This window comes from Grampus griseus, assembly GCF_964374135.1.
Source record: "Grampus griseus genome assembly, chromosome: 9".
Classification (NCBI taxonomy): Eukaryota; Metazoa; Chordata; class Mammalia; order Artiodactyla; family Delphinidae; genus Grampus; species Grampus griseus.
In genome coordinates, this window is record NC_139003.1 from 5836903 (window position 1) to 5864724 (window position 27822).

At 42.7% G+C, this 27822-nt stretch overlaps 2 protein-coding genes across 2 annotated transcripts in view; one reads left to right on the forward strand and one right to left on the reverse strand.

Moving 5' to 3' along the window:
- The window catches only part of RHEB (Ras homolog, mTORC1 binding), a 47622-nt gene extending 23032 nt beyond the window's left edge, over positions 1–24590 (forward strand). Inside the window, exons 2-8 of the mRNA XM_082661884.1 lie at positions 4438–4509; positions 9993–10060; positions 16586–16668; positions 17327–17383; positions 17494–17541; positions 18303–18384; positions 24074–24590. Of these exons, the coding sequence (XP_082518010.1) occupies positions 4438–4509; positions 9993–10060; positions 16586–16668; positions 17327–17383; positions 17494–17541; positions 18303–18384; positions 24074–24166 (503 nt within the window). The 3' untranslated portion in view covers positions 24167–24590. The remainder of the gene's footprint in view (positions 1–4437; positions 4510–9992; positions 10061–16585; positions 16669–17326; positions 17384–17493; positions 17542–18302; positions 18385–24073) is intronic.
- Positions 24591–27219: 2629 nt separating this feature from the next.
- On the reverse strand, positions 27220–27822 carry LOC309827400 (diphthamide biosynthesis protein 3-like). Its single transcript, XM_082662018.1, has one exon. It carries the CDS (start codon positions 27697–27699, stop codon positions 27415–27417), a length of 285 nt encoding a protein of 94 aa, XP_082518144.1. The 5' UTR covers positions 27700–27822; the 3' UTR covers positions 27220–27414.

Here is a 27822-nt window from a genome sequence, read left to right on the forward strand (position 1 = left end):
TTGGAAGCTGAACTGTTAGTCAGTTCGTCTGCATGGACATCGAAGTCCCGTAAGGCAAGCTTAAGGACTCAAGGTAAAAATGAAAGCAGTTCTTGGGATGGGTTGTATGCTAGGTGCATGACGTTGGTCCTGATGGACCCTTCTGCCCAACGATTTGATAGCCTAGCAGATTGAAACCTACTCCTCCCCATTTTATCCCCGTAAACAAGTGACTGTCTGCTGTTCCAGAGGATGGTGGTTTAGGGGTGGGGAGTGATATATAAGTAATTTTTTTTCTTTATGGAGAATAAACATGAAAAGTTGTTCAAAATTAATCTGAAAAGTATTAGAACGTTTATATAAATAGTGCCTATTTTATAACAATTGTGAAGTGTGAGAGATTCAGTTAACGACCTTGAAGGTATATCTTCTGTTGTGGAAATACTGGGTGAAAAAACTTACTGTGCTAAATTACCATTGCAAAAAATATATATATGGTAATGCTGTTTTCAGCTGGTAAAAGTTCAGAAGAAACTTTTTAAAAATAATTTTTATGACTTTTAAAACTAAGGCAGTTCTTAGTTTGGAGGGAAAATACTTGGAAGTTAATTGTGGGATACTGAGATATATTTTCCAACCTCTTATAGTACTGTTATATCATAAAACGAGTGATTTATGTCTGTGTTGATAAACACACATCTGGGCACGTGCTGCTTTTCCACTTATTTCAGATCACTCCTATATTGCTTTCGTATAACATTTCTCCAGAGTAGATCTGGAGTTGGGATTCTCTTCAGACTGTACAAATTAATGCACCTTTCGAGAGCATGATCATTGTTGAAGCATCTTCAGGAAATAACTAGTGTTTCAGAATCTGAATTTGATAAGGACAAAAGCCAAATAAATGTATGAACTTATTATGAGGGGAAAATTTTAAAGGTGCTCAAGTAAAGAACATAATTTGCTGTAGATCAACAAAGTCTTTTGTAGCTGCTGCAAGCAAACTGCTTGCGAAACTTGATCAAGGAGCCGAATTGCTGCTTTGGAGGATGAGGATGGTAAGGACGTCTCTGAAAGCCAGAAATTACTAGAACCAGGACTGAGAACATTATGAGCAGTGGGCTTTATTTACTAAGAATAATTATCATTTAGTGCTGACTTGTAAAGATTTCAGCACTAGTTGTCTTCTATATAATTCTACTTTTTAATGGAAACCGTAGAGAACCACTGTGTCAAGTCTGCAAATGTAGCCTCCCTGTCCCTTCTTAATTTAAGTAATTAATGATCTCCCTTAGGGGGGAGTCCAAGGATGGGAGACCCAAGGGAGACCTAGCTCTTCTTCAGTCCTGCTTCTGCTGATGAATAATCCCTTTTTCCGAGGACCAATCTGATTGGGAAGTCCAGCTTGCCCCCTGAGGACCTGCAGTTTTAAATCTTGTGTCCCAGTTACTTGTGAAGGTGATAGTTTGCTGTCAACCTGCATTGTGATTTGGGTTGAACTACATTGTCTGCTTTTGCCAGAATAATTACTTGTGTTTTCAAGTTAAATGTCCATTTAGCCTGTCAAATAATTTATGCCCTTTATAAAGGTACAAATGAGGAGCTCTTCTTGGGATATGTGCCAATAATTGTATTTTTAAGTGTGGTCCAGTCGTTATCTATAACTCCATCTTTGCACTTTATCTCATGCTGTCGTTTACTGTGTGTAACTTGCTTTTGGTTGTGGCTTCTGAAATTTCACCTGATCAGTCCTGAGGCTATTCTCCCCCTCCCCTCACCCCTGCAAGTAAGGCTGTTGAGACTTAGCTGGTGCCAGTACATAATGGTTTGTTACCGTCTAATCCAGTGTTTCCTACTGGTTTCCCTCCTCTTTGGGGGAACTTAGTATGTATATCACACCCTCTTTCTTTTCACTATTTTTAATCCAGTTCTGCTTTTTAAAAGTTTTAAAAATCATTTTAAATTCCTTTTGTTTTTAATTCTTCAAAGGCTCTAAAGAAGTTTATTTTCTTTCTAAAATTTTTCAGTTTTGCTAACTTACAAAAGAGGGTTTTTTCCCTTGCTGCTTTCATTACATAAAATAGCTTTGCTGTATTTTGAGCTAAATGCTCCTTTATGGGCTAGCTTATATAACGTGGTTCCTTTTGAGCACAATCCGTTTGAAGTGTGTGGCGTTCCTGGACTACCACTGTATCCCTATGTCACAGGCAGGCCCGTGCTTGGACACCAGCACAGACTAGAACTGTGTTTCCTAGTCATGTGTATAAATTGACACCTTCTGTAGTATCTGAGTGTGCCCTCCGGAGGTCTGAGCCCACATGTCTACAGTGTGTTGGGCGCTGCGCTGGTCTTGGTAGACTAATTAGTGAAAGAGAATTTCAGATAACTTTAAGCACTAAAAAGAAATAAAACAAGGCGGCTGTGAGAGAGTGACTGTGAGGGAACTGGCGCCACCTTCGGTTGGGCGGTCTCGGAGAAGGGACGTTTGAGCGGAGGCCAGAATAACGATAAAAGGGAGCCTGTACATTCAGAGATGGGGGGTGGCCGGGACAAAGGCACAAAGGCGGGCAGGAACTTGGCAGGGATAGAAGGATGTGACTGGAGCCTGGGAGGGCCCGGGAGGAGGAGGGAGGGCAGCAGATGAGGTAGGGAAGGGGGCAGAGCAGGGCACCCGCGGGGAGAGCCCGGGATTGTGGGCAGGGTTAGGAGCTGGGGGTTATTCTGATGGCGGTGAGGATTTTAAGCAGGGAAGTAACATTTAATTTTCAAAAGCTCTTGTAGGCTGCTTTGTAGAGAAGGATTTCAGTTGTTCGTCATTCTGGAGACGCTCTGAACGGTGCTTAGCTGCTCACGAGGAGCGGGCAGTCCTGCCAACTTGGGGCTTTTCTCGTTGTCTCCCCGCAGCCCCTACTTATAAGCTCGCGTATTAGTTAATTTGAGTGTATGGGGACTGCCCTTGGTGTGAAAACACTGTGCGCCCTGTGGACGGCACCTCTCCGTGGTCTGGAGGAGGACAGGCCCAACCCAAACCCCAGGAGCGTAAAACTGGTTTTACCAAACCTCTCTCCTTGGTTCTCCCTGCGCCTCCTTTGAGATGGAAGTTCCGTGAGATATGGCGAGCATGTAGAGTGTGTGCTTAATAATGATCTGAGGACGCGTGAGAGAAGGAAGGGTTTGGGGTGAAATTAGGGAGGGACCACTTCCTATTTCCTGCTGGTAAAATCAGTCTGCCCTTCGTATTCGCCCCACAAACGGGGGTCAACCAACCTCGGATGGAAAATATGGTGGGCGGGGGGCAGAAAGCTCCAAAATGCAGAACTTGAATTTATTGCACGCGGGCAGCTGTTTACATGGCATTTACATTGTACTATTGGGTATTATAAGTGATCTAGAGATTCAGGAGTATGTGGGAAAATGTGCTCGGTTGTATGCAAATACTACGCCTTTTTTTTTTTTGTGGTATAGTTGATTTACAACCTTGTGTTAGTTTCAAGTGTACAGCAAAGTGATTCAGTTATGCATATATATTATTTTTCATATTCTTTCCCATTATGGTTTATTACAGGATATTGATTGTAGTTCTCTGTGCTATACAGTGGGACCTTGTTGTTTATCTGTTTAGCAGTATATATCTGCTGATCCCAAGCTCCTAATTTATCCCTCCCCCCACCTTCCCCCTTTGGTAACCATAAATTTGTTTTCTGTGTCTGTGAGTCTGTTTCTGTTTTGTAAATAAGTTCATTAATACTACACCGTTTTATGTAAGGGACTTGAGTATCCTCGGATTTTGGTGTCTGAGGGGCGGGATGGCCGTAATGTGGGCTGTGTTCTTGCAGTGTTTCTTCACAGGGTATCCTCTTCTAAAGTCCTCCCCTAGAAATTTACTGACAACAGGAGGGTGAGAACTTGGGGCTCTGATTCTTGATTTGTTAACATACAGGCTCAGCTATTACTGGTGATTTTGTGAAGTCAGAGCATTTCTTTATTGTCTTCTGTGTGCCAGACGTTGTGAGGCCTTCAATACTGAATGATTGAGAGAGAATTTCTACCTTGAAGAAGTTTTAAAAACCGACCTTTATCACATACTTCCAGCTTATCCTCTTTAAAAACTACTTGGTAACACTTATAACAGCCATACGTGAAGAGCCGAAAGAAACTGATCATGCTTTATTAATTTTGAATTCAAAATTAATAGCCATATTTCAGGGACACCAGAGGAAATTAGCTTAAACCTTATTTAAGAGTTTGTTTACTTTTGACAGACTATGATATGCGTACTGGTCAGTACTGTTTGTTAATGTCACAGACATGTGTAATTCATAATAGTGTAATTGCTTAAATTCCTGTAGTATATATGGAATTTATTTCCATTTAGAGTATTTCTTGGTAAAATAGTAGAATTAAAGTTTTTTTACCTTAATATGCCAGTGCGTACTCAGCTATTGCTCTCTTTTATAGGGAAATCCTCATTGACGATTCAGTTTGTTGAAGGCCAATTTGTTGATTCCTACGATCCAACCATAGAAAACAGTAAGTATTGTTTTCAAGGATTTATAAACTGAGACGCCTGCTTTTTGCCTACAAACAGCCACTGTGTATTCCTGGAGGCTTTGATTGCAGGGGGTATTCAGTTAAACCTATAGATCTCCAACTGGGGGCCCAAAAAAGCTTCCAAAAGCTTTACCCACTTTACACTGAATGAATTTTATTCAGTGTCTGGGTCCCACCATCTAGAAATTGTTATTCATCTCCATAGGAATCCATTTTTACATTGGAACCTCATATTAGAGATGCTGCTTTAAGAAAACAAGTAGAGAGCAGAATTTTTTTTTTTTTTTCCTTCTCAACAGTAGCCCTTCTTAGGGATTCCAAGCTTAAAAAGAAAGGATGAACACACTCCAGATCCTCTGTACCTTACTCTTGTAGAAGTGCTAGTCCCCCAACCCCTTCTAGTTCTAAAGACTTGAGAGGAGGCTGTGGAGAAAAGAGCTGTCGGGGATTGGAGAGAGCCCTCGCAGCATTTTCTGAGAAGTTGGCTCCAAAGCCTACTGGCATTTCAGGCCATGTGCAGAAGAAAGCACCCAAGACCAGAACCAGTCACAGCCTTTACCCTGTCTAGTTTCAGCCCATGGTTTCAGAATCTTCCTGAAGGATTCTAGGACTATGACACAAGTCTTGATTCTAGGGATCATGGAAGAGAACCTGAAACACTTCCATCCAGGGAAGCTGGTCTTGTTTTGTGCTATCTTAGAACCCTAGGTAGGCCCTGGAACCAGTCTTCTTAGTTTCTGGGCACCAGGACTTACCTAGGATTTATCACCAGGAGCACATAGATTTAAACGTGGGATTCATCAAACCCTGATTGGCATGTTAGACATGAAGCCGACTTAACAGCCAGGTTCATGGACTTTAACAGCTAGATTCACAGACTTCACCTGCCCAAAGCTTGCAAGAGAGAGACTTAAGAAGAAGCTTACAACAGGGGGGTGGACAAACTATGGCCTGCAGGTCACAAAGACCCCACTGCCTTTTTGTACAGCCCATGAGCAAAGAATGGTTTTTACATTTTTAATATTTGAAAAGGAATAATGTTTGTGACATGTGAGTGTTCTGTGAATTTTAGATTTCGGCACCCTAGAGTTTTATCAGAACACGGCCCTGCTTGTTCCCTTACACTATACTGTCTATGGCTGTCTTTGCTCTACCGTAGCAGAGCTGTTGAGTAGTTGCCGCAGAGACCATATGGCCCACAAAGCCTTAAAATAGTTACTGTCTGGCCCTTTTCTGGAAGAGTTTGCCAGCTTCTGGCTTAAAATATTCAGCTGTCCTTCGTGTCCTGGTGTGCTGGTGGCAGGGGAGGAAAGCTGTTGGTTGCTAAGCTAACTCTGGGAAGAGAGTTTGAAGTAAGCCCTGCCGCTCTCGGCGGGAGGAGTCCTGCCCTCATGCGGTGTTGATTCGTTAGCTGGCACGTGGTGGTCTGCCGGTGTGCGGGGCAGACTCATTTGAATGCTACCTGAACAGGTTCGGTTGTCCGCCACTGCGATAAGAACAGAAGAAAGCCGTGATCTTGCCCTTAATATTTGCTGTATGTAGCAATTTTTAATTTTGTGTCCTTAAAGAGATAAGGTTCATTTGGGAATTCTAGTCATAGAACAGTAGAAGATAGTTTTCGTGGTAAGCTCTGCCCATAAAAGTGGTTCTTACAATTGTATCTTTGTGCTATTTAAAATTGAGTTGGAAGGAGAGTCATGGTGTTGAATATAAATGCATTTTCTTTATATGTAAGGAATTGGCCCAGTGAAAGTACAACTTTCTTACCTTGATAGTATCTCAAAAACATAATGATATGACCCTACTTTGAAGGCTGTGAGCATCAACTTGAATCATGATTTTAATGTTTACCTGTCTAACACTTACTGTTAAATAGTAAAGAATGAATTAACAGTATTTATTAAATCTTTAGGCAAGAGCAGAAATGACTGTCAAGGGTATGTGAATCCCTTAAAAGTTCATGAGACATATACAGACATCACATTCCATTTACCAGGCTTCTGACCGTCTAACACAGGGCAGAAATCCTTCCTCCACCCTTTCCCCCATGATTTAGTAGAAAAACATTGTTCAGAGATAACAAGGAATGAGAAAGGGAATAGTTATCATAAACTCATTGCTAGCAACATAAATGAATGGGTAGTTTTATGGTTTTAAAAAACACAGTACTCTGTAAATCTGGGGATTCTTTTTACACTTAACTTTATAATATAGAACAGGTGGTTTCTATCAAACGTTCAATAGTAACACGTCTCTGTGGACTATCACTGCAAAAGCAAAAATGCTGCGACTATGTCATCTTCTTTTAACATAGCGGTATAGGAGAATAATATCAATGAAACCATAATAATATTTTCTAGTTTGGGGAAATTTCTAGACCAAATACTGCTATGCAGATGTAGCTTTTTTATGTACTGTAGTAATAATCTCAACTCATGCAAACTAAATTGATATGATGAAATTTAACTAATGATGGTTTATAATTTAAAGGAAAAAATAGTAGGTCACAGTTTCTGCCATCTCAAGGTAGCCCTGTTGATGAATTAATAGAGCTGCTCTCAGAAAGTTGGGGAATTCTCATTAGGAGTTTTGCAGCATTATCAAGCATTGCGTGGTGGGTAGACTTCTCAGTAGGATATGAATTAGGAGTTCTCAATACACTTTAGTAATACAAATCTTACTTTGTGAATATCCAGTTTTAGAAATCTCTTATTACCTTGCTTATTAGTAGGTTTAACTAGTAAGTGGCTATTAGTCTGCTTAGGGCAGTCTCAGGGTTTTAGGTTGGAAATTGGATTAATTTCTCCAGTGATTGAAAAAGGGAGGGAGAGAGGAAAGTGATACCAGGAGAGAGCCAGCTTTGCCTTTCTACACAAGGAGGGCGTAGGAGAATCTGTTCCTGGTTTATGGAACTGACAGACGTACCTCTCATTACACTTCGCTTTTTTCTATAGTAACAAGAAGAGGCAGTTTTCCTGTGGCAGATGGAAGGTCTTCAATTTCATTTCACTGCCGTGTGTAGGAGGATTTACATCCTTTTTAAAGGCAACGAAATACTAAAACGTTTATTAATATCTTATTTCTTGTATGTCTCTTCCCTCACTAGCCAGTACTCCCCCAGCCTCCTTGGCTGAATTTTCGTTGTTTTTCTGACCCGGCATCACAGGTGCCCCTCTGGCTCTCTCTGAACTAGCTTTCTTGTGATCCTCGCTCTCCAAGAACTTGCTGGGCTCACCACGGCCCCCAGCCTCTCCTCTCCCCTGAACTGGTATTTCGTGGGCTTTCCAACTGAACCTACCTAAACCCAGGCCCTGCTCCCTCCCTCTCCCCTCCCCCTGTGCTGCACCTCCAGGCTTTCCCTCTGTTGATAGATGGTAAATCGTGCGTTTGCTCAGGCCAAAAACTTTGGAGTCATCCTGATCTCCGTTCTCTCACACCTACTTCCAGTCAATCAAAATCCTTTTGGTTCTACCTGTGCAGTACATCCAGAATCCACCGTTTCTCACACCTCCGTCTCCGTCCCTCTAGTCCAGGCCACCGTCGTCCTTTGTTCACGATAGTCTATGTATCCACTGTACTGTGGGCTCCTGCTGATGTTCCGTATCCATTTTTGTCCGTTTCATTTATTCACAGCATAGCCAGAGTGATCTTACTAAAATATAAATCAGACCAGGTTACTCCCTGCTCAAAACCCTTGGTTTTCCCGTCACATTCTGAATAAAAACCTGCGGTCCTCACCGTGTCCTAATAACGTCTCCTGCCTCGTCTCCAGCCGTTCTCTCACAGGCTCAGCTGCTTTGCCTTCTCACTTTTTCCTGCCTTTCTTACTTCTTCACTTGCAGTTTAGACTCTGCCTGGATGCTTCTCACAGAGAAGACACCTGACTGTGTGTGTGTCTCGTTTGCCTCTCTGTCTGCTTCCTCCTCCTTTTACTGGGATGTGAGCTCACCGAGGCCAGAGACTCTGCAGTGTCTCAAGCACCTGGAACGATGCTGGTGGTGATCATGGGCACTCAAAAAATAGTTCTTGAATGAATGAATGTTTTGTTTCAATAATGCTTTCACAATAATTCCATTATCCTTCACAACCACAACTACTTAGTGCTAATTGAAGGTTACAGGTTTGTTGCTCACCAGCGTTCCTTACAGAATTTTCATCGAGTCTAAGACGCACCTCTGATCTTACCTGACTGAGGTGTCGTTGGGCATCCCAAGTTCAGAGAGGTTACAACGTGGGGGAAAAAAATTCCAATAGAATTTTTTTCTTAGAAATGATGAAAACAGTTTATATTGGGTACTCCCTATCTTGTTATATTCTGATTCAGTTTTCATCTAGTTTGACTATTTCATTAAAGTGATAATTTTCAGAAAGGGTACAAGAATGATATAAAGTGTGGCAATTGGCTTGAGTAGTCTGGTCTGTAATTTTCACTCCCCTGATTCTAGCAGCCCTGCCCACATCAGAAAAGTATGGTGCTACTATGAGTATCTTTGATTATTGCTTCTCTTTCAGCCATCCTTTCTCTCCCAGTGGAATTCATCATTCAGATAAGATTGCTCTCTCCTCCTTGTTAACGGTTTTCTCTCCTGATTTTCATCTGTCTCTTTTTGCTTTCTCTTTTGTCTGTGGGACAAAGTGGGCAAAAGTGGGTCCTCTCTCAGCTGTTCAAGGGATAGATTCTGTTGCCCGGCTCCAGTCAGGAGATTTGAAGACTCATTGTGAGTCAAGATGGCTGGGACGGGGTGTACGGAAGAAATCTGTTCCATTTCGTTAACAGGGTTCCAGATGGTTACTTTTTAATATCCTGTTACTATTAATAGTTCTTTCCTCTCCATTTGTTTGAAGTCTGTCTCCTTAGAATTGCGAATTTTCCCCAAGTTATTTGAGTCTGATTTCCCCCCAGATAGGGAAAGGTTGTTGTGACAAATTGCTTGCATCTTTCAGCTAAGTGGAGATGATGGCTTCACACAGAACATGTTCTGTTGCTGTCCTCTCTCAATAAAATTGCTAATTTTCTAGGTACTGAAAGTTCTTAGCACTTCAGTTAGTATCAGCTCTTCGTACTCTGGCACCAGACTTGCTATAAATTAATGACAAGTTGTGTGCTCTTGGTTCATTCTAGAACTCAGACTTTATGTAATGTATTTCACTTTTTCACAAGAGGAAAAGACTGTCCACAGCTAGAGCATTCAGATCACTTTTACAAGATTCGAAGCGTTGCCTACTTTGTTTCTTTGGAAAAGGTTCAAGGTTTACCCAACATTGGTTTTAGGCAGTCAGCGTTGCTTAGTAAAATAATGGAAGTAGGGAACAGTCTATAAACTCAGATATTCTTTTTTGTTTTGTGGGATCTTTTTATGAGATTACTAAGGACTCTGCTTAATTGGTTGTCATTGTTTGAGCTTTCAGTGATCCCAAGTTCATGTTTTTCTAGCTAATATTTAATTCCTTTTTCACTGTAGCTTTCACAAAATTGATCACAGTAAATGGACAAGAATATCATCTTCAACTTGTAGATACAGCTGGGCAGGTAAGTGTGCCAGAATCCCATATAGTGCACCCGACAGTCCTAGCCCTGCCACTGATGCTTAAACACAACGACACTGCCAAGAAAACCCCTCGTGATTTATGTGTGTTTGGATATTAACAGGCTGTCTACTTTGTCTTTTCTAAGATACTTACAGAAGTTTTTCAAATAATTAACTTGTTTTTCTACTGTAGAATTGTTTTAAATATATTCATCATAACATTCTGAAGGTTTATTTTTATTAAAGGTTAGTAGTTCTCTATTTTCTAAAGGTTGATTCTGTATCAGAGAATCACATTAGCCCTTTTCCTCCCTTTGTAGTATGTATCTTCCTACGTTAAGAAGAGAAGTTGATCTTTTCTAGGGAAAGGGCCTGGGAAAGGCATAGGGCAGAAATGAGCTGGTTGTATTGGATCTATTATATGATTACAAGATTAAAGAATGTCGGTCTGATTTGCTAGACAGTAACTAGCAAAGGTGAGTAACCCCCAAAAGAGGTATGCACAGGTTAATGTGGCAGTGATGTGGCGACTGGATCGCCAGAGGAATCGACTGGAAGCAAAGGGTGAAAGAAATTAAGAGAACTTGAAGGGAGCCAAGAGAACCCTTGTGACAGTGCACCTTCCCCTTCCATGTCACCCAGTCCTGCTTTTCCTGGAAACCATTTTGTTCGGCTGAATTTCTTACTGTTGACTGGAGGGTGGGGCATGTAAAGAAGCTGGGATGTCCCCTTGCATCTTATAACCGACAAAGGATCAGACTAGCAGGAGGGTGAGTGTAGGGTAGACTGGTCTGCCGTGTTAAATGGAGGCTTTTTTCTGGAACCTGGGGAAACTGGTATAGACCTAGAAAGATGTGGCCTGTCTTGCAGGTTTGGAGTGAACTCCCTCTGCTTTATATTTTGAAGTGAACATAGAAGGAAAGTGTAAGCCCCCCTAGCGAAGCAAGAAAATAGCTGTATTGGGTCGTTTTAGCACTGGAGGAACCCTGGAGTTTCCATTCTGGAAGCTTCAAATAAAATAAGTCAGAAATGTGTATGTCAGAGAGCTATAACATAAGTCATTCACTCAACATCCGCGGTGGATGTGCTGGGCTTTCGTCTTCAGACCTCATGGTGGTTTTCTTGGAGCAGAGCCATCCTAGGCTTTTACTCTACGGGATACCTGCCTATTGATAGAATGGGAGCCTCTTGGAACAAGGGAAATAACAGAAGTCTCCATTAGCGACTGACGACATAGAGGACGCAGCTTATCTTAGAAGTTAGTGTACGAAGAGTGTCTGGGGTAGGACCTTGTTCTGGATTCTTAGTGTTGGTATTTTTTATAATAGTTGAGGCAATTGTGTGATTTATTACCTAAAACAAAACACTTCTAAGAGTGAAGGGGGGACACTGGTAACAGGCTGGGACAACAGGTATAAGCTGAGAGTGTCCTGGGTGAAGAAATATGGGAGTCTGACACTATCAAGATTTCGGTTTGGGACTTCCCTGGTGGCGCAGCAGTTAGGAATCCTCCTGCCAGTGCAGGGGACACGGGTTCGAGCCCTGTTCTGGGAAGATCCTACACACCGCAGAGCAACTAAGCCCGTGCGCCACAACTACTGAGCCTGTGCGCCACAACTACTGAGCCTGCGTGCCGCAACTACTGAAACCCACACGCCTAGAGCCCGTGCTCCTCAACAAAGAGAAGCCACCGCAATGAGAAGCCTGCGCACCGCAATGAAGAGTAGCCCTGCTTGCCGCAACTAGAGAAAGCCCACGCGCAGTAACGAAGACCCAACACAGCCATAAATGTATGTATGTATGTATGTAACAATTTTTAAAAATCCATTAAAAGAAAAGAATCCTCCTGCCAATGCAGGGGACACGGGTTCGATCCCTGGTCCAGGAAGATTCCACATGTCGCAGAGCAGCTAAGCCCGTGTGCCACAACTACTGAGCCCGCGCGCCTAGAGCCCATGCACTGCGATGAAGAATAGCCCCCACTCGCCGCAACTAGAGAAAACCCGCATGCAGCAATGAAGACCCAACACAGCCAAAAAAAAAAGATTTCGGTTTGCTTTTATATCTTAGTTTTGAATTTTCATTAAGCTCGTGGAAAGTAAGGGTAAGGATGCAGATTGATAAATCACTTTCATGTGACGTAACTATAGCAATTCATTTTATAATAGGCCAGGAGAATCAGTATTTCGTAGTTGTTCGGAGCATGGGCTCTGCAGTCACACTGCCTGGATTTGAATCCTAGGTTTTCTTACTAACTCATTGACCTTGAGGAAAGTAACAAACTTTTCTGTGCCTCATACGTTTCATCTGTATAATGGTGATAACTGTGGTGCCTGCCCTCACAGGATTGTTATGTTTTAGAGGTGATTTATGAGCTTTAAGAGAACGTGATCCTTACTTGTAGTTCTTTGATGCCACTGAGGCTAGAGCGGGGGCCTAGCCTGGAAACTCAGTTGAGGTTCACAGTGTGAGTGGGAGTCGTGCAGGAATCTCTTATACTTGGAGGAGAGCTGTGTCCTCGAAAACATTTCTCTGGAGAGAAAATTCTTTATATTGACTCTCCTTATGAAAATAGAATGTGTGTTCCTCAGAAATTCTGTTTTGCTCTAAAGCATAAATGTACATACACTTGGACATCACATGCCTTTAACTGTTTTAATGATAGAGTAATATAAAGAATGACCCCAAAAGGATCAGAGGTGTCAGGGAATGAGTGTACAGTGTGAGTATGTGAAGAGCATAGGTTAATTCCTGGCTCTGCTGTCTTGCTCTTTTGGGCTTTGTTACCGCTGGCTAAGAATATTTAGAGAATTTCTGCACAAAATATGTTCAGATTTAGCTACTTTGAATAGTTTGTTCTCATTGCAGCTAATAGTTCCAAAAGGCTATATTCACAGTTGGGAGACCGTAAAAGGTTATGCTGGTATTTACAGTTCACGATGGTGCAACAGGGGTGGTATTTCCTTATGCCACAGTCCTGCCCTCGTTCTGTAGAAATTGAATGAGATAACACTTATATTTACTGCTCTAAGAACTGTTTTTAAATCGGATTCATATCATGGGGTTGAGACTGCTGGTAGCAAGGAAAAATGATTATGATAGCAAGTACTGTTCATTTAGTAGTTTATTTTATACAGCTGATTTAATTGCCCAGCTAGGGATGATAATGAACAGAGTGAGTGGATTATTTTTAGTTTGCTTGAAATATTTTGTTTTGACCTAATTTAAGTAAACTCAGTGACAAGTGGCTCAGAGACAGTCAATTTTAATGTCAGATTCCCTTTTAAAAAAAGTTTTAAATTCATTTAAAAAATAATAATAATACATGTACATGTTATAGAAATAAAATAACACAAAAAGGTAAATAGTCAAAATTAAATCTTTCCACCGTAGCTATCTTAGCTTCACTCCGCCAACAGTAACCCATTATCAGTTTCTAGTAAATGCTTCCAAGCTGTTTTATACGTGAACATGCAAATATAGTTTTAAACTATTTTTTTCTTTTCTACACAAAAAGTAGCATGTCTCTATATCTCCATCTTGGAAATTATTCCGTATCAGTGTATACGGGCTCTTTTCTTCCCCCCATGGCTGCATAATGTCCCATTGTTTGGATACATCGTAATTTAACTATTGATCAGCAGTTAGGTTGTTTCCAGTCATGCCACCACCAGCAGTACCACAGCCAGTATCTTGTGTTACTTTAGAAGGATGGTATGTATGTAAGAAAATGTCCTGGGTGTGGGATTGCTGGACCATAGGGTCACATTCTTGGCAGCAGTGAATAGGCGTGCCTGTTTCCCTACACCCTCGCCAACACGACGGGTTACCACATTTTTTGATATTTGCCAATCTGCTGGGTGAAAAAATAGTATCTCAGTGTCGTGTTTTTCTTCTTATGAAGGAATTTGATCATATTTTCCTGTGTTTGAGGGCATTTGTATTGTATTTCCTTTCTTCACATTATCCTGTCTATTCATGTACTTCGCCCTTGTCTATTGGGAGGATGGTCTTTGCTTGTTGAGTTGAAAGATCACTTAATGTGTGAAGAAAATTAGCACTAGAAAATTAGCTACGGAACTTCCCTGACGTTCCAGTGGTAAAGAATCCACCTTCCAATGCAGGGGACGTGGGTTCAATCCCTGGTCGGGGAACTAAGATCCCACATCTGCGAGGCAGCTAAGCCTGCACGCCGCAACTACTGAGCCCACGTGCCTCAACTAGAGAGCCCGCATGCTGCAAACTACAGAGCCCACGCACCACAACTAGAGAGAGAAAACCCACACGCCACAACTAGAGAGAAGCCTGCGCACCACGACGAAAGATCCCATGTGCCGCAACTAAGACCCGACACAGCTAAAAAAATAAATAGATATACCTTAAAAAAAGAAAATTAGCTGCAGGGTTCTGTTTTATTTTCAGTCCGTCTTTTGTTTATGTTTTTTGTTTGGGAGGTTTTCAGCCATGAAGAACGTCTTCATTTTCATGTGGTTGAATTTATTAATCTCTTTTTAACCAATACTGGTTTTTTAAAATTCTCCCATCCACTATGTACCTAGTTTCAGTTTTCATCTTCAGATCTTTTATTCCTCTGGAATACATTTTTGCTAAGGTTTGAGGTAGAGATCCAACTTAGCCATTTCCCCCCAGATGGCTCTGCATTTGTTCCCGGTACATTTTGTTGAGGGTTACTTTTTATCCTTACTGGTTTGAAATGCCAGTATTATCATATACCTACTTCCCATGACTGTTTGGGTCTTTGTAGATTTCCCTGTCTGCTCCATTCATGAGCTAGTATTGCACTATTTTAATTACCGTAGCTTTATGGTTTCCACCCACCTGCCTCTGCAGTTGCTCTTCTTTCTCTGGAAGTATACTTTTTATCAGGATTATGTTACATTTGTGTATTAATTGAGGATTAATTAGTGGATACCCTTCTGATTCTACATATTCTTGCTGAAGACCATGGCACACTCTTCCGCTGATTTAACTCTTATCTCTTGGGCGTATTTTAAGATTTTCTTCAGATGGATCGTATACTTTTATTTTCTTAGGCTTATTACTAGGAATTTTGTCCTTTTTGGTTGCTTTAAAGCTGAGGGTCTTTTTCCTCTGTTATACTTTATATTTTTTACACTGTACTTCTTGAATATGATTATCCTTTTCTTTTTTCCCACATCTTCACTTCAGGAAAAAGGTAATTTGTACTTTGGGTCTGCTGTACCTGAGCTGGTGACTAAAATCATTTGAAATTTTGTTTTTAATCTGGGTCAAAAGATCTCTCATTCCATTAACAACTTGTTTTTCAACATCAACACTAAAGTGAATTCAACTTAATGAAAGTTGTACTATTAATGAAATCAAAGAAGGTTTTATTTTGCATATGTAGTAAGCTCTGTGATGTTGAAATGCTATTGTGATTAATGACTATAATATCAGAGTTGATAGTAAAACTTTTCTTTATTTTTTTTTAAGACACTTTAACATAGGGCAGTGACTCAGGGTCATCATCATAATCACGCTATGGAATTGCAGAGTTAACAGAGACAGTTACTTGATATAAGGGTGGCTTGCGTGATTTTTCTATAATAGTGCCTGGGATGTGTGGTATATTAACAATTACATTTCAACTGAGAAGGAAATGTTTGTACCATACAGTGGCACTCTTGAGTGCTGCATTGACATTAAACACTCTTGTAGTCTTTGATAATTCTGTGTCTAAAGCAGCAGGGTTTTTCTTAAAGCATTGTAAAGCTGGTAGTAACAGGCTGTTTCATAACGTGTACCTTTCTTTCTGATTCCTGAAGTTGCTCAGTATGCAGCTCATCTGATCCTAACAAGTCTGAATATACTGCCTGAGTCTAGTGTTTTGTTTCTCTTCTCTCTTCCTCTTTTTCAAGTGCTGGTAGCAACCCACTAATGACTGGCACATTGGGCTCAGGCCACTGTGACTCACGTGCAGAAAATAGGTGAAAATACACATTTATGGAATAAACTAGTAGCACTTGTGAATTTACTGAGAGGCCTAAGAGACTCTGGACTTTGAGGCCCATAAAGGAGAGGTGGTGGTGCTTTTCCCTTGATACAAGGTCACGGAACCAGTCTTTTCATTCCTTCCATCTTCTTCTCCCAGGAACTGCAGCAGACATTAGCTGTCCCTCAGAAGTCTTAGAGTAGGGGCTTCCCTGGTGGTCCAGTGGTTAGGACTCTGCGCTCCCAATGCAGGGGACATGGGTTCGATCCCTGGTTGGGGAATTAGGATCCTGCATTCTGCATGGCAAAAAGAAAGAGAGAAAGGGAGGGAGGGAGAAGAAAAGGTCTTAGAATAGCCTGGGTCATTTTTCAATATTGGCTTAAAGCATATTATTGCCCCCAAACCAGTCCTAAGTAAATCTTGAGTGTGTAGGCTATGTCTCTAGAATAACGGATTAATCCATTTTTTGTTCACTTTGATTTCTTTGACCATGTATGTGATATGTGAGATTGCTTGTTACGCTACTCCAATGTAATTATTTTTTCTTTCACAGGATGAATATTCCATCTTTCCTCAGACATACTCCATAGATATTAATGGTTATATTCTTGTGTATTCTGTTACATCAATCAAAAGGTAAGGCCCACTTCTGCTTGCTTGAGTTTATTTGCTGTGCTTAGATGGCATTAATCCTTCTAAGAGATTATGCTGGAATTGGCAGTAGTAACAACTAGACTTTAATGGTTTTTAGTGGTTGTCTTGTGGAGCAAACAGGTTGTTAAGGGCAAAAAAATTATCCCATTAGGTGTTCTCTTACACTGATGGAGTAAAAAAACTCTTATTTCTTACCTCAGGCTGCCTAGCTAGATAGTGACTGAACATGATCTGAGCTTTTCTGCTGATTGCAATGGGAAATGCATTAATTGATTTACTTTTTGTGTGTTTTCAGCGTATTAGTGTGGAGCATGGGCTGATTGCTAGGGCCCTCTCGCTAAGCAACATTCCGCAAATGTTTATTCAGAGATTAAATCAGCCCAGTTGTAGACTTTCCCATTTAAATATCTCACCTATTCCACTTTGAATATTCTCAGTAAGGGCTGCTGAGTGTTGAGTACACGCACATGTGAAAAAGTGGTAGGAAAAAATAAAGGAATTCCTTGTGTTCGGTTTACTTTATATTAAAATGGTGAGTCTATGACATTTTCCATTTTTCCCACTATAAATATTACATAACAAACGTTTTAAAACATCACCACTAAAATGGATGTCTGATTTTATGCTTTTTGTTTTATAGCTTTGAAGTGATCAAAGTTATCCACGGCAAACTGTTGGATATGGTGGGGAAAGTACAGTAAGTAGTAATAGTTTATCTCTTTTGTTAGATACTCATAATAGTATCTTCTGAACAATCAAATCGGGCACTGACTAGGGTACTTTGGCTTTTTTCCCTTGTATTAACAGGATACCTATTATGTTGGTTGGGAATAAGAAAGACCTACATATGGAAAGGTATGTAGCTTCTAAATACTGATTTATAAAGTCAAGTCTAAGACGACTTAGTCACTGAAGTTTCATTTTTAATTATTCTTATAGCAAGAATATTTTTAGCCGTAGCATATCTGTGTTTCTGTGTTCAGAAATGTGGTAGTGACTGTGCATCACAGAAGCAAAACTGCAGTAAAAATCTCAACCTGTCTTGGAAAATGTTTCCTCTTAAAAAGCGCAAACACTGTAGAAAATTATCTTTAGATTCTTTTACGATTTTGCATAAAGCAGACTCTAAAAAGACAATGGTAGCAGTCATTTATTCAACAAATAGTTTTTTGAGTACCGGGCTTAGGATTAGAGCAGTGAACAGGGGAGGAGCCTGACGCCTAGAGGAAGAGGCTCACTGGCTGAATTAACGCCTGCAGGACTGCACGGAGGGCCCTTTCAGGATTGCACCATCTTTGGGTGCTTATAGCCGAGCTCGCTTCAAAATAATCAATTGTTGCAGATGCTGGAGTGTTGGCGTCCTGTTCTCCGAACTGTAAGAACTTGCTGGAGCAGGGGTAGCCACCCCATAAGGCAATGTCTGCTCTGTTCCCCAGCTCAGGGGTAACAGAAATGCTTCTCTGCATTACGTACTGGATGAGAATGTTGAGCTGAGCATGCTTCTGCTTCATAAGGAAAAAAACTGATTAAAGTAGAGCCTGTCTCATAAATCAATTATAGATGTTTTGTATAATAAAGAGCAAAGTACTTTAATTAGAATTTTCTTTTTCCATTAGGGTGATCAGTTATGAAGAAGGGAAAGCGTTAGCAGAATCTTGGAACGCAGCTTTTTTGGAATCTTCTGCTAAAGAAAATCAGGTACGTGTTTTTTAAACTTCATTTTGCCCTGCATCCCATCATTCATGGGCGTATGTTCCTCTCAGTCAGCATCTCACCACCATCTTCATCACTCCTGTTCAGTCTTCATCCTTCCACCATTTCTAATACCCATCTTTGGGTTGCTTTAGGACGATACTATTGATGTTTTAATTCAGTCAGTATTCTACTTAAAATGGGACCTAGAATATTTGTAGGATAAATAGAAATTAATAGTAAAGGCAATACTTCCTTTGAGAACATATAGTCTTATTTTTGTTTCATACTAAAGACTGGTACAGAAATAAATCCAGGCATAGAAAAGAAACAAGAATGATCTCACATCACTTTGGCAATAATTTTGTACCCTTACCTCCCCCCTTTTTCTGTTGGGTGGAACTGAGTTAAATGCATGTGTTGTTTTAACACAGAAACTGTTAAGAACCATTTTACAAACATTTTTCCCAATTTCAGCCCTGCAGATGTTCCTTTAAAAGGCATATCCGAGGAAGGATGTCACTTCTATTTCAGAAGGCTTCCCGTATCTCCTTTTCCCTTTTCCTCCGTGGCATTAATTTAGACCAAGAACGTCCAAGCTTGTCTCCTGCTTCCATGAGTTCTCACCAGTGTATTTCTGTTTGCTGCCATTCACCTTCTGAAGCTACAAATCAGATGATGTCACCCTCAACTAAAACTGCCAATGGGTTGCCCATCGTCTGTAGAGCAAACCCCAAGGCCCTAAGCATGATGTTGAGTGCAGTGTGTGATTCGAACTTTTCCGGTTCCTTCTTTCACTGTATCCCTGTACTTTTCAGTCGCACCAAATTCTTCCCACTTAATTAAATACAAGGGGTACTTCCAGATGCCTCCCCTTTACTCTCATTCTTCTCTGACTTGAAATATCCTTTCTCTAATTAACTACATACTTAAAGTATTTTCAACATGTGCTCTTGTTTGATCTTCCAATAAGATTAATTGGCTTTCATTTCTGTGAGGAAACTATAGTTCAGCGAGGGTGGGTGGCTTGATGTGGTTGAGGACAGTCAGCTGTTCTTCCCCAGCTCCGCCACCTTTCACCACTAAGACTCCAGTCCTCAGGGCTCTACTTAAATTCCACTTTCTCCTGGACCCCTGCATGATACGTCCAGCTAAAATTAATAGTAGCTTCTTCTGTCTTATCCCCTTTAATTCATTCTGAGATTCAAGGCCGTATCACTGGCCTTCATTTTCTCCATAATGTCCGGCACAGTGGTTTTATATCTACTAGGTGCTCAGTCAACCCAGGTATCCCTTGATAGGCAAATCTGTTTGTCGCTGTGTCCGCAGGTGAGGGAAGTTAAATCTGTACAATTGATTCCCGAGTTCCAGAGAGCAAGAGATTTATCTGCATCCATTTAGTGCAGAGAGTGAGAATTCAGATAAGAAGAGCTGAGATAGTAAGAGATACCTGTACTGCTTAATTGAATTAAATCAGACATTTATTGGGTGTCTGATCTGTCCTTAAGATCATCCAGTTGAACTGTCTCATTTTAGAAGTGAGGCGTTTTAAGATCCAGAGAGGTAAATAACTTTTCTAAGGTCTATATTTCATATGGTATAAGAACTTGGACTAAATTTTAAATTTAACCCAAATTTAGTCCTCTCTCCTCTCCACCATGCTTTTCTGATGGATGGGAAGAGAGGGCATAACCAAAGTGTAACAGAGATTAGAGTGTTCCTGAGGGAGAGAGAGAGACCGTTCTGTATTAAAAAGTCTGTATGTGAACCTTAAATGGAATCTGGTTCTAAATCCCTCGTGTAAAAGACATTTTGGGTCAATTGGGGAGATTTGATTACGTTTTAGATATATTAGGGAAATGGTGTTAATTGTCTTAGGTGTAATGATGGTGTTGGGATTATGAAGAGAATATCCTTATTCTTGGAAAATGCAAACCATAGTATGTAGGGGCCAAGTTTCATAATGTCTGCAGCTTAGTTTCAGATGGGATAGATGCGGGGGATGGACAGAAGGAGAGCAAGCAGATATAGCAAAGATGTTAGCATTTGTTGAACTCAGATAGCAGGGCTCAGTGCTTATTATACAATTGTCCCCATTTTTCTGTATGCTTAAAAATTTGCATAATAAAAATTGGAAGGTGGTCAGAAGGTACAAACTTCCAGTTACATAATAAAGAAGTCCTGAGGATGTGATGTATAGCATGGCGACTATGGTTAACAATATTGTATACTTGAAAACCGCTAAGGGTAGATCTTAAAAGTTCTCATCATAAGAAAGAAAAGTTTGTAACTATGTGTGACCAGCCTTATCGTGGTGATCATTTCACAGTATATACATACATCGTCATTATGTTGTACACCTAGAACTAATACATGCTATGTGACAACTATCTCAATTTAAAATTTTTTTTGACGTGGAGGAGTGACGTTGAATGGCCCTAAGCTATCTTTGGTTCTGCTTTTGCTAACTTCGCTCCGTTGTGTTTCTCTTCGGTGAAAATCTGAGGATCCTAAAACAATTATTCTGTTTGACTTTATAATTATGTAGGCATCATCACCAGTCTCACTATTCATGTAGGTTCACGTAGCCCCTGTGCATTGTGTTACTGTTCTGTGCGTTTCTGGCCGTTGCTTTGTTATTCCTTCCAGCATCCTCAAAGGTGTAGACACCTTATGGACCCTACCTCGAATGTAATTAAGAGGGATTGCTTAGTAAGGCGTGTTGCCTCAGGTTAATTTATCTTTTGAGAGTGACCTATAATGGTATGCTTAGGGTATGTTATTAAACTACTTTTTGGTCAGAGGATGCAGGCCTTTTCTCTGTCTAGTTCATGTTATACTTTACCGTAGCTTAAGATTTTTAATATGGTTCTGGATAGATTTACTTTTTAACCTTTTAGTTTCCTTTAGAAGGTAGGATACTGCCTTTTCAGTACCCATATAAAAGATGAAATTGTTCTCAAGGCTTAAAGTTAAAATGAAAAAATTCCAACTGCTGTACTTCTTTTAAAGTTTTGATAAATTTAGTCGATTTATCTGATATTAACCAAAACTCTAAAAGAAGGCGAGGGTGCAGTACAGTGACCTCAAACATCCCAGACAAGCTAGAAGATCAGATGACCCAACTCACTGTTGTCTCAGTTACTTTAGCACCTCCATCAGATCAACAAATACCTTACTCGACGTGAAATAATCCTTAAAGGCAGAAAGATTCTTGTACCCAAGTTAGGTAAATACAGTGATGATATGCATATCCTTGGAAAGCAGCAGTCCTGACCCGTTGTCTAGACACTTCTCAGCCCTCGGTTGTGGCTCTTGTGACACTGCTCGCCTTGTTGTTGAGCGTGCTGAAGACAGTTGGACCCTAAGCCTAGGGAGTTTCTCCCCATCGGGTGGGGAGAAACCAAGTCATTCTAATCCCTTATGTTAAGAGGTGTGACTGATTCTAATCCACATACATACTAGAGTGCTTACTACTCTTGGTCTATGTAGTAGGAAGAGAGAGAATTTGTGTAGTAAAGAGACATCCACGTCAATAGTCACGTGATCAGAGACCAGTCTTTGTGAACCGCTCAAATTTTTTATTGATAAATTTTCAAATGTAGCTTTGTATTACTTAGCAAAAATCCAGTATTTTAAAATAAACTGTCCTCAGTGGAGTTCAGTCAGATTTGTTGATTACAAAGTGCACAGTGGTAAAAATTATCAAGTCAGTGAGAATACTGCACTTTGACTATTACTGAACTATGGGATGTGTTTGCAGTTCTGGCTTATTTTCTGTGGAGGCCTTCACAAATTGTATTTCAGCAATTTGATGGAAGAGAATGCATTTTGTCAGTCAGATCACACAGGTAATCAAGGAGAATGCTAAGATTTATCTAGAAAGCCAGATTCCAGGCACGCTCTATTTTTTTTGTAAGAGCTTGGCATGCATCTTTCCACACATTTTTCTGTGCTTTTTTTTTTTGGCTGCGTTGGGTCTTCGTTGCTGTGCACGGGCTTTCTCTAGTTGTGATGAGCGGGGACTACTCTTGGTTGCAGTGCGCGGGCTTCTCATTGCGGTGGCTTCTCTTGTTGCAGAGCACAGGCTCTAGGCATGCGGGCTTCAGTAGTTGCAGCATGCATGCTCAGTAGTTGTGGCTCGCGTGCTCTAGAGCGCAGGCTCAGTAGTTGTGGCACGTGGGCTTAGTTGCTCCGTGGCATGTGGGATCTCCCTGACCAGGGCTCAAACCCGTGTCCCCTGCATTGGCAGGTGGATTCTAAACCACTGCGCCACAAGGGAAGCCCTGTGCGCTTTTTTTAGGATGAAATAAATAACAACTTGCCTGCATAGTCGTGGGAAAGGAGGGGAATTGGTAATGCAGAAAGGAGGGTGCTTGCTGAAGTCAGTGGCCTTGATTAGACAGGAGAGGTGGGCCTGGGGCTGGCTTGGGCTCACTTAGGGGTGCCTCCTTTGTGCCAGCAGGAAAGAGGGAACCAGAGTAGATGAGCCCAGATTCAAGGGCATGGTCATTGGTGGATGGAGTATGGAGAGTTCGCTTATGAATGCTGCTTCTGTTTTCCCAGTGAAACGTAGAACCCAGTCATCAGCCAAGGGTGAGAGCAGGGAAGAGGTTTAGCGATCCCAGTGGAAGGAAGAGGCATGACCCCTTCATCCTGGGGGCTGGCTGGACCAGAGAAATGTGGTTGGGCTGCTGGGGCAGCAGGGGTCCCCTTTGGGTTCAGGGTCCTGGAGGTGTGTCCATGGGCTGTGTCCGCTGTGTGGCGCAGGCAGCGAGCAGGCAGACAGGTGGCAGGGAAGGGAGTAGGAGGCCGGTGACTGCCCTGGGGACGTATGCGCTGGCCCGGGAGGCGAGAGAAGGAAGATGGGGGCTGGAGGGGGGGCGGCTGCTTGGTGATGACAAGATCTGGGTGCTGCCCTGCGAGGTTTTTGAAAACAGGAGCATTTTTGGATGATCACAATGACCGCATTTAAAGGACAGGGACTGACGTTCGGCCTAAGTGAGGATTTCCTGCCCTAAATGATAGTGGCTCCTCCTTGTGAAGGGCTGGTCCCTGGGGCTGAGAGGTGCAGTCGGGAGGGAGAGGAGGTCCCCGGGGGGTGTGCAAGGCCAGTGTGGCGCGAGTGGTGGCGGAGGTGGAGCCGCTGCCCCGAGGGGGGTGAGGCCGGGGGTGACTCGGGGCTCTAGGTGGCCTAGAGGAAGCAGGCTCGGAGGGCACAGGTGTCATCTCACGGCCTATGAGCCACAGCTGAGAGTTTTTAGGAAGTGGGAGGGGAAAGGGTGTGACAGGCAGGGGGTGGGGTGCCAGGCCAGGCGAAAGAGCCCCTGCCCTGCTGTAGTCCCAGAGCGCCGGCGGGGCGGGCGAGGCGGGTGAGCCAGCAGGGGATACTCCATCCTGGAGCTCCACAGGCGCCACAGGAAGCGGAGCAGGCGGGGCTTCCTGTGACTGATGAAAGCAGGGCTCAGAAGTGTGATTTGAGGTTAGTTCTGGTGGTCCGCAGTCACCACGTGGGGGGAGGGGAGGGAGGAATCCCAGGCTCCTGCGGCCCGGGGCCGCCTCGTTGGCCTCCACACCTGGACCTCCACGTGCAGGGCAGGCCGTGGGCCTTTTCCAGTCCCGCCAGCAGCATCAGTGTTCCTCTTGGCTCCGCTGTTAACGCTAACATTGTCATCGGTTTTCTCTCTGGTTTCAGACTGCTGTTGATGTTTTTAGAAGGATAATTTTGGAGGCAGAGAAAATTGACGGGGCCGCCTCACAAGGAAAGTCCTCCTGCTTGGTGATGTGATTCTACTGCAGAACCTGAGGGCACTGGGAACCTGGCCTGCCTGAGGAGGCAACCTGCCCATTTTCCTTTAAGATAAACTCTGCTTCATTTCTCTTCTGTTAACCTGAAAGATTTCATTTGGGTCAGAGCTTCTCTCCCAACCCTTCCTTTCAGATTATGTTAAACTCTGACTCGGTCCAAATGAGTTCACTTCCATTTTCAAATTTTGAGCAATCATATTTTCAATTTATATATTGTATTTCTTAATAATATTATGACCAAGAATTTTATTGCATTAATTTTTCAGTGTAGTTTGTTGTTTAAAATAATGTAATCATCCAAATGATACATATTGTTACACTACTATTAACTAGGCTTCAATATGTCAGTGTTTATTTCGTTGTGTTAAGTGTATACTTGTAAATAAAATAGCTGCAAAGCCTAATCGTTGTGCTCCTCAGTGTGGCTTCTAAAGAAGGAAACCTGTCCTCCTGAGGGCTTCCTTCCCTGCCTCCGAGGAGGCGCCAGCTTGGATTCCAGGAGCCAGTGGAGCATGTGGCCCACCAGGCGGCTGTGGGCACTTGGGGTAGAGTGCCCGAACTGGGGGGGGGGGGGGGGGCATTCCTGTTGACTAAAGCCGAGTGACCTTGGGGGGCTCTGTGAGGGGAGTTGTTCCCCAATAATAACTGTTCTCCCCACCTTGGTTGGAATGTTTCATGCAGGTAGGGCTGCAGGCTTACTTAGAGCCTTCCGGCCACCCTCTTGCTTGTTTCTTAGGTACTTGAAGAAAAGGGGACCTAAAGATACACTTACTGTCTCTCCTTTTACTTAGCTTGGTGTCCACGGCAGACAGGATCTGACTTAGAAAATAGATTGGCCTGTCACTATCCCAAAACCTCCAGGAGTTTAAAGGATGGGGAAGATTGCCTGGTAAGTGTTCTGTGTCAGGGCTTCATGAACCTCCCTCAGACCCAGACTGCCTACCTCCCGTTCTGCCAAGAGCAGCTTTGAGGGAGAGTCGAGGATTTCAATTGCCTGGTGGCCATCACCTCGACTCTGAGAGTCCAAGTTGAGTGAAACTTTTTAAATGATGTTCCTTCCCAGTTAGAATTTCACAGCCATTTCTAATCTTTAGGGAAATGTTACTGAGTCTATGGATAAAATAGAATATTGCTTTGTAACTGATCTTTTTTTTTTTTTTTTTTTTTTTTTGCCGTACGCGGGCCTCTCACTGTTGTGGCCTCTCCCGTTGCGGAGCACAGGTTCCGGACGCACAGGCTCAGCGGCCATGGCTCACAGGGCCCAGCCGCTCCGCGGCATGTGGGATCTTCCCGGACCGGGACACGAACCCACATCCCCTGCATCGGCAGGCAGATTCTCAACCACTGCGCCACCAGGGAAGCCCTGTAACTGATTTTTTAATGAAAAATTATGTTTTTAGAATATGCCATTATGGACTTCCCTGGTGGCACGGTGGTTTGAGAATCCACCTGCCAATGCAGGGGACACCGGTTCGAGCTCTGGTCCAGGAAGATCCCACACGCCGCGGAGCACCTAAGCCCGCGCACCACAGTACTGAGCCTGCGCTCTAGAGTCCGCAAGCCACAACTGCTGAGCCTGCGTGCCCACGACTACTGAAGTCCGTGCGCCTAGAGCCCGTGCTCCGCAACAAGAGAAGCCACCGCAATGAGAAGCCAGCACACTGCAACCAAGAGTAGCCCCTGTTTGCCGCAACTAGAGAAAGCCTGTGTGCAGCAACGAAGGCCCAACATGACCAACAATTAATTAATTTTTTAAAAAAGAATGCACCATTATTTTGAATCTTTATAGTTTGTGTCTTATCATTCAAGGATGCAATTTGAGCCAGGATGAAAAAGACCTCCACCAAATACTTTTTAAATATAAATAAGTTTTAGCAATGTAGTATCATTACTTACTAACAGGGTTTATTCTTAGGCCTAATATGTGTCAGTACTCACTGGATGGAACCACATTAAATCTGGATTCAGTTCATCCAGGCAACATTTTACATCCGATAAGTTATTTCTGTGTAAATGGAATCTTGGGGCAGCCTGTTCTTGCAACTACAGTTTGACTCTCACGAAATGTCCTCTAGGCCTAGCTGCCCTGTTTGGAGGTGACGTGGATCTCTTTACATGGTGTGGCTCAGCTGTTCGTTCAGATGTTTTCTGAGCACCTGCTGTGTGCTACACACCGTTCTAAGTGCCGTGAACACAACAGAACTCTGCACCCTGTAGAACTTACGTCTGACCTTGCCCCTTGAATAGCACAGGGCAGGCAGTCCTGCTTCCCAGTGCGGTGACCCATCCACAAGATGGTTGATTGGATTATCTGATGGGCTGAGCTTGTGATGTGTTCCGAGAGTGATGTTGCTGAGGGGTGCTCTCCAGTGGTGGGGAGCACGTGACCTGGAGGTGGTGGTGGAAGGCGGTCAGCAGTACCTCTTCTGGTTTGCTTCACGTCCACCCTGTGAAGCAGGTGCTGCCCTGTTTACAGTGAGGAAACTGCCTTAGAGGTGTCAGCGACAGTCATTAGCCACGTTCACTGTGTCAGCGAATCTAATGATGTGTTATCTGAGCCTTCTGGAGAAATTCTTAGAACTGCCAGGTTTGACTTAAATGTCGTTATTTAATAGTGTATTTCATCACTCCTAAGACCTTTCCTTACATTTTAGCATTTTCTTTTTTTTCTTTTTTTTCTGATTTGAATTTTTCTTTTAAGTTCGGATGGAAAATTAAGAACACTTCCGGAACTTCCCTGGCGGCACAGTGGTTAAGAATCCGCCAGCCAATGCAGGGCAGACGTGTTCAATCCCTGGTCCGGGAAGATCCCACATGCTGCGGAGCAGCTAAGCCCGTGCGCCACAACTACTGAGTACACGTGCCACAGCTACTGAAGGCCGCGGGCCTAGAGCCCATGCTCCACAACAAGAGAAGCCACCACGATGAGAAGCCCGTGCGCAGCAACGAAGACCCAACGCAGCCAAAAATAAATAAATAAATAAATATCCTTCTTAAAAAAAAACTATGAAAAAGAACAATTCAAAGTTCTAAGCACAAAATTCAGGTATGTCATGTGGTGGACTTGCTTCTTCAGCTGGAGGTGAACCTGGCAGCCGACGGAAAGAATCCGCACTAACAAATAGCAAACTGCACAAGGATTGTCCCCGTGAAGAAGCCGGTGACGTGGCATTTGATTTTCCCAGCTTGGCTCCTTCCCCAAAGTTGAGGCTCTGGAGTCCTGAGTCTTCAGCATTTAACTAGTTCTTCGTTGGGGGAAGGGGCTGGGACTGTCCCGTCACATGTAAACCGATCTTTGTCATAGATCGCTTTTATAATGAGAGAGCAGCTGGGGCGCGTTGCCACATCTTCCCCATTCTCCGTATGTTCCTTGGTGACGCAGAAGTTATCCCCACACGGGCAGGGGTAGAAGTACATCTCCGAGACCTCGTCATATTGGAAGTCCTTGATCTCCACCTCATGAAACGCTGCCATCGTCACTGGGGCCAAGAGAGGTCTTGTCGCCTCCGCCATTTTAGCATTTTTCTTAGTGGGACATACAATGCAGCCTTGGATTCACTGAAGCACAGTAGGTGCGAATACAAAACTCGGCGCATATCCAAGGCTGTCTTGCAGCTCATAATACAAAGTGTAAAA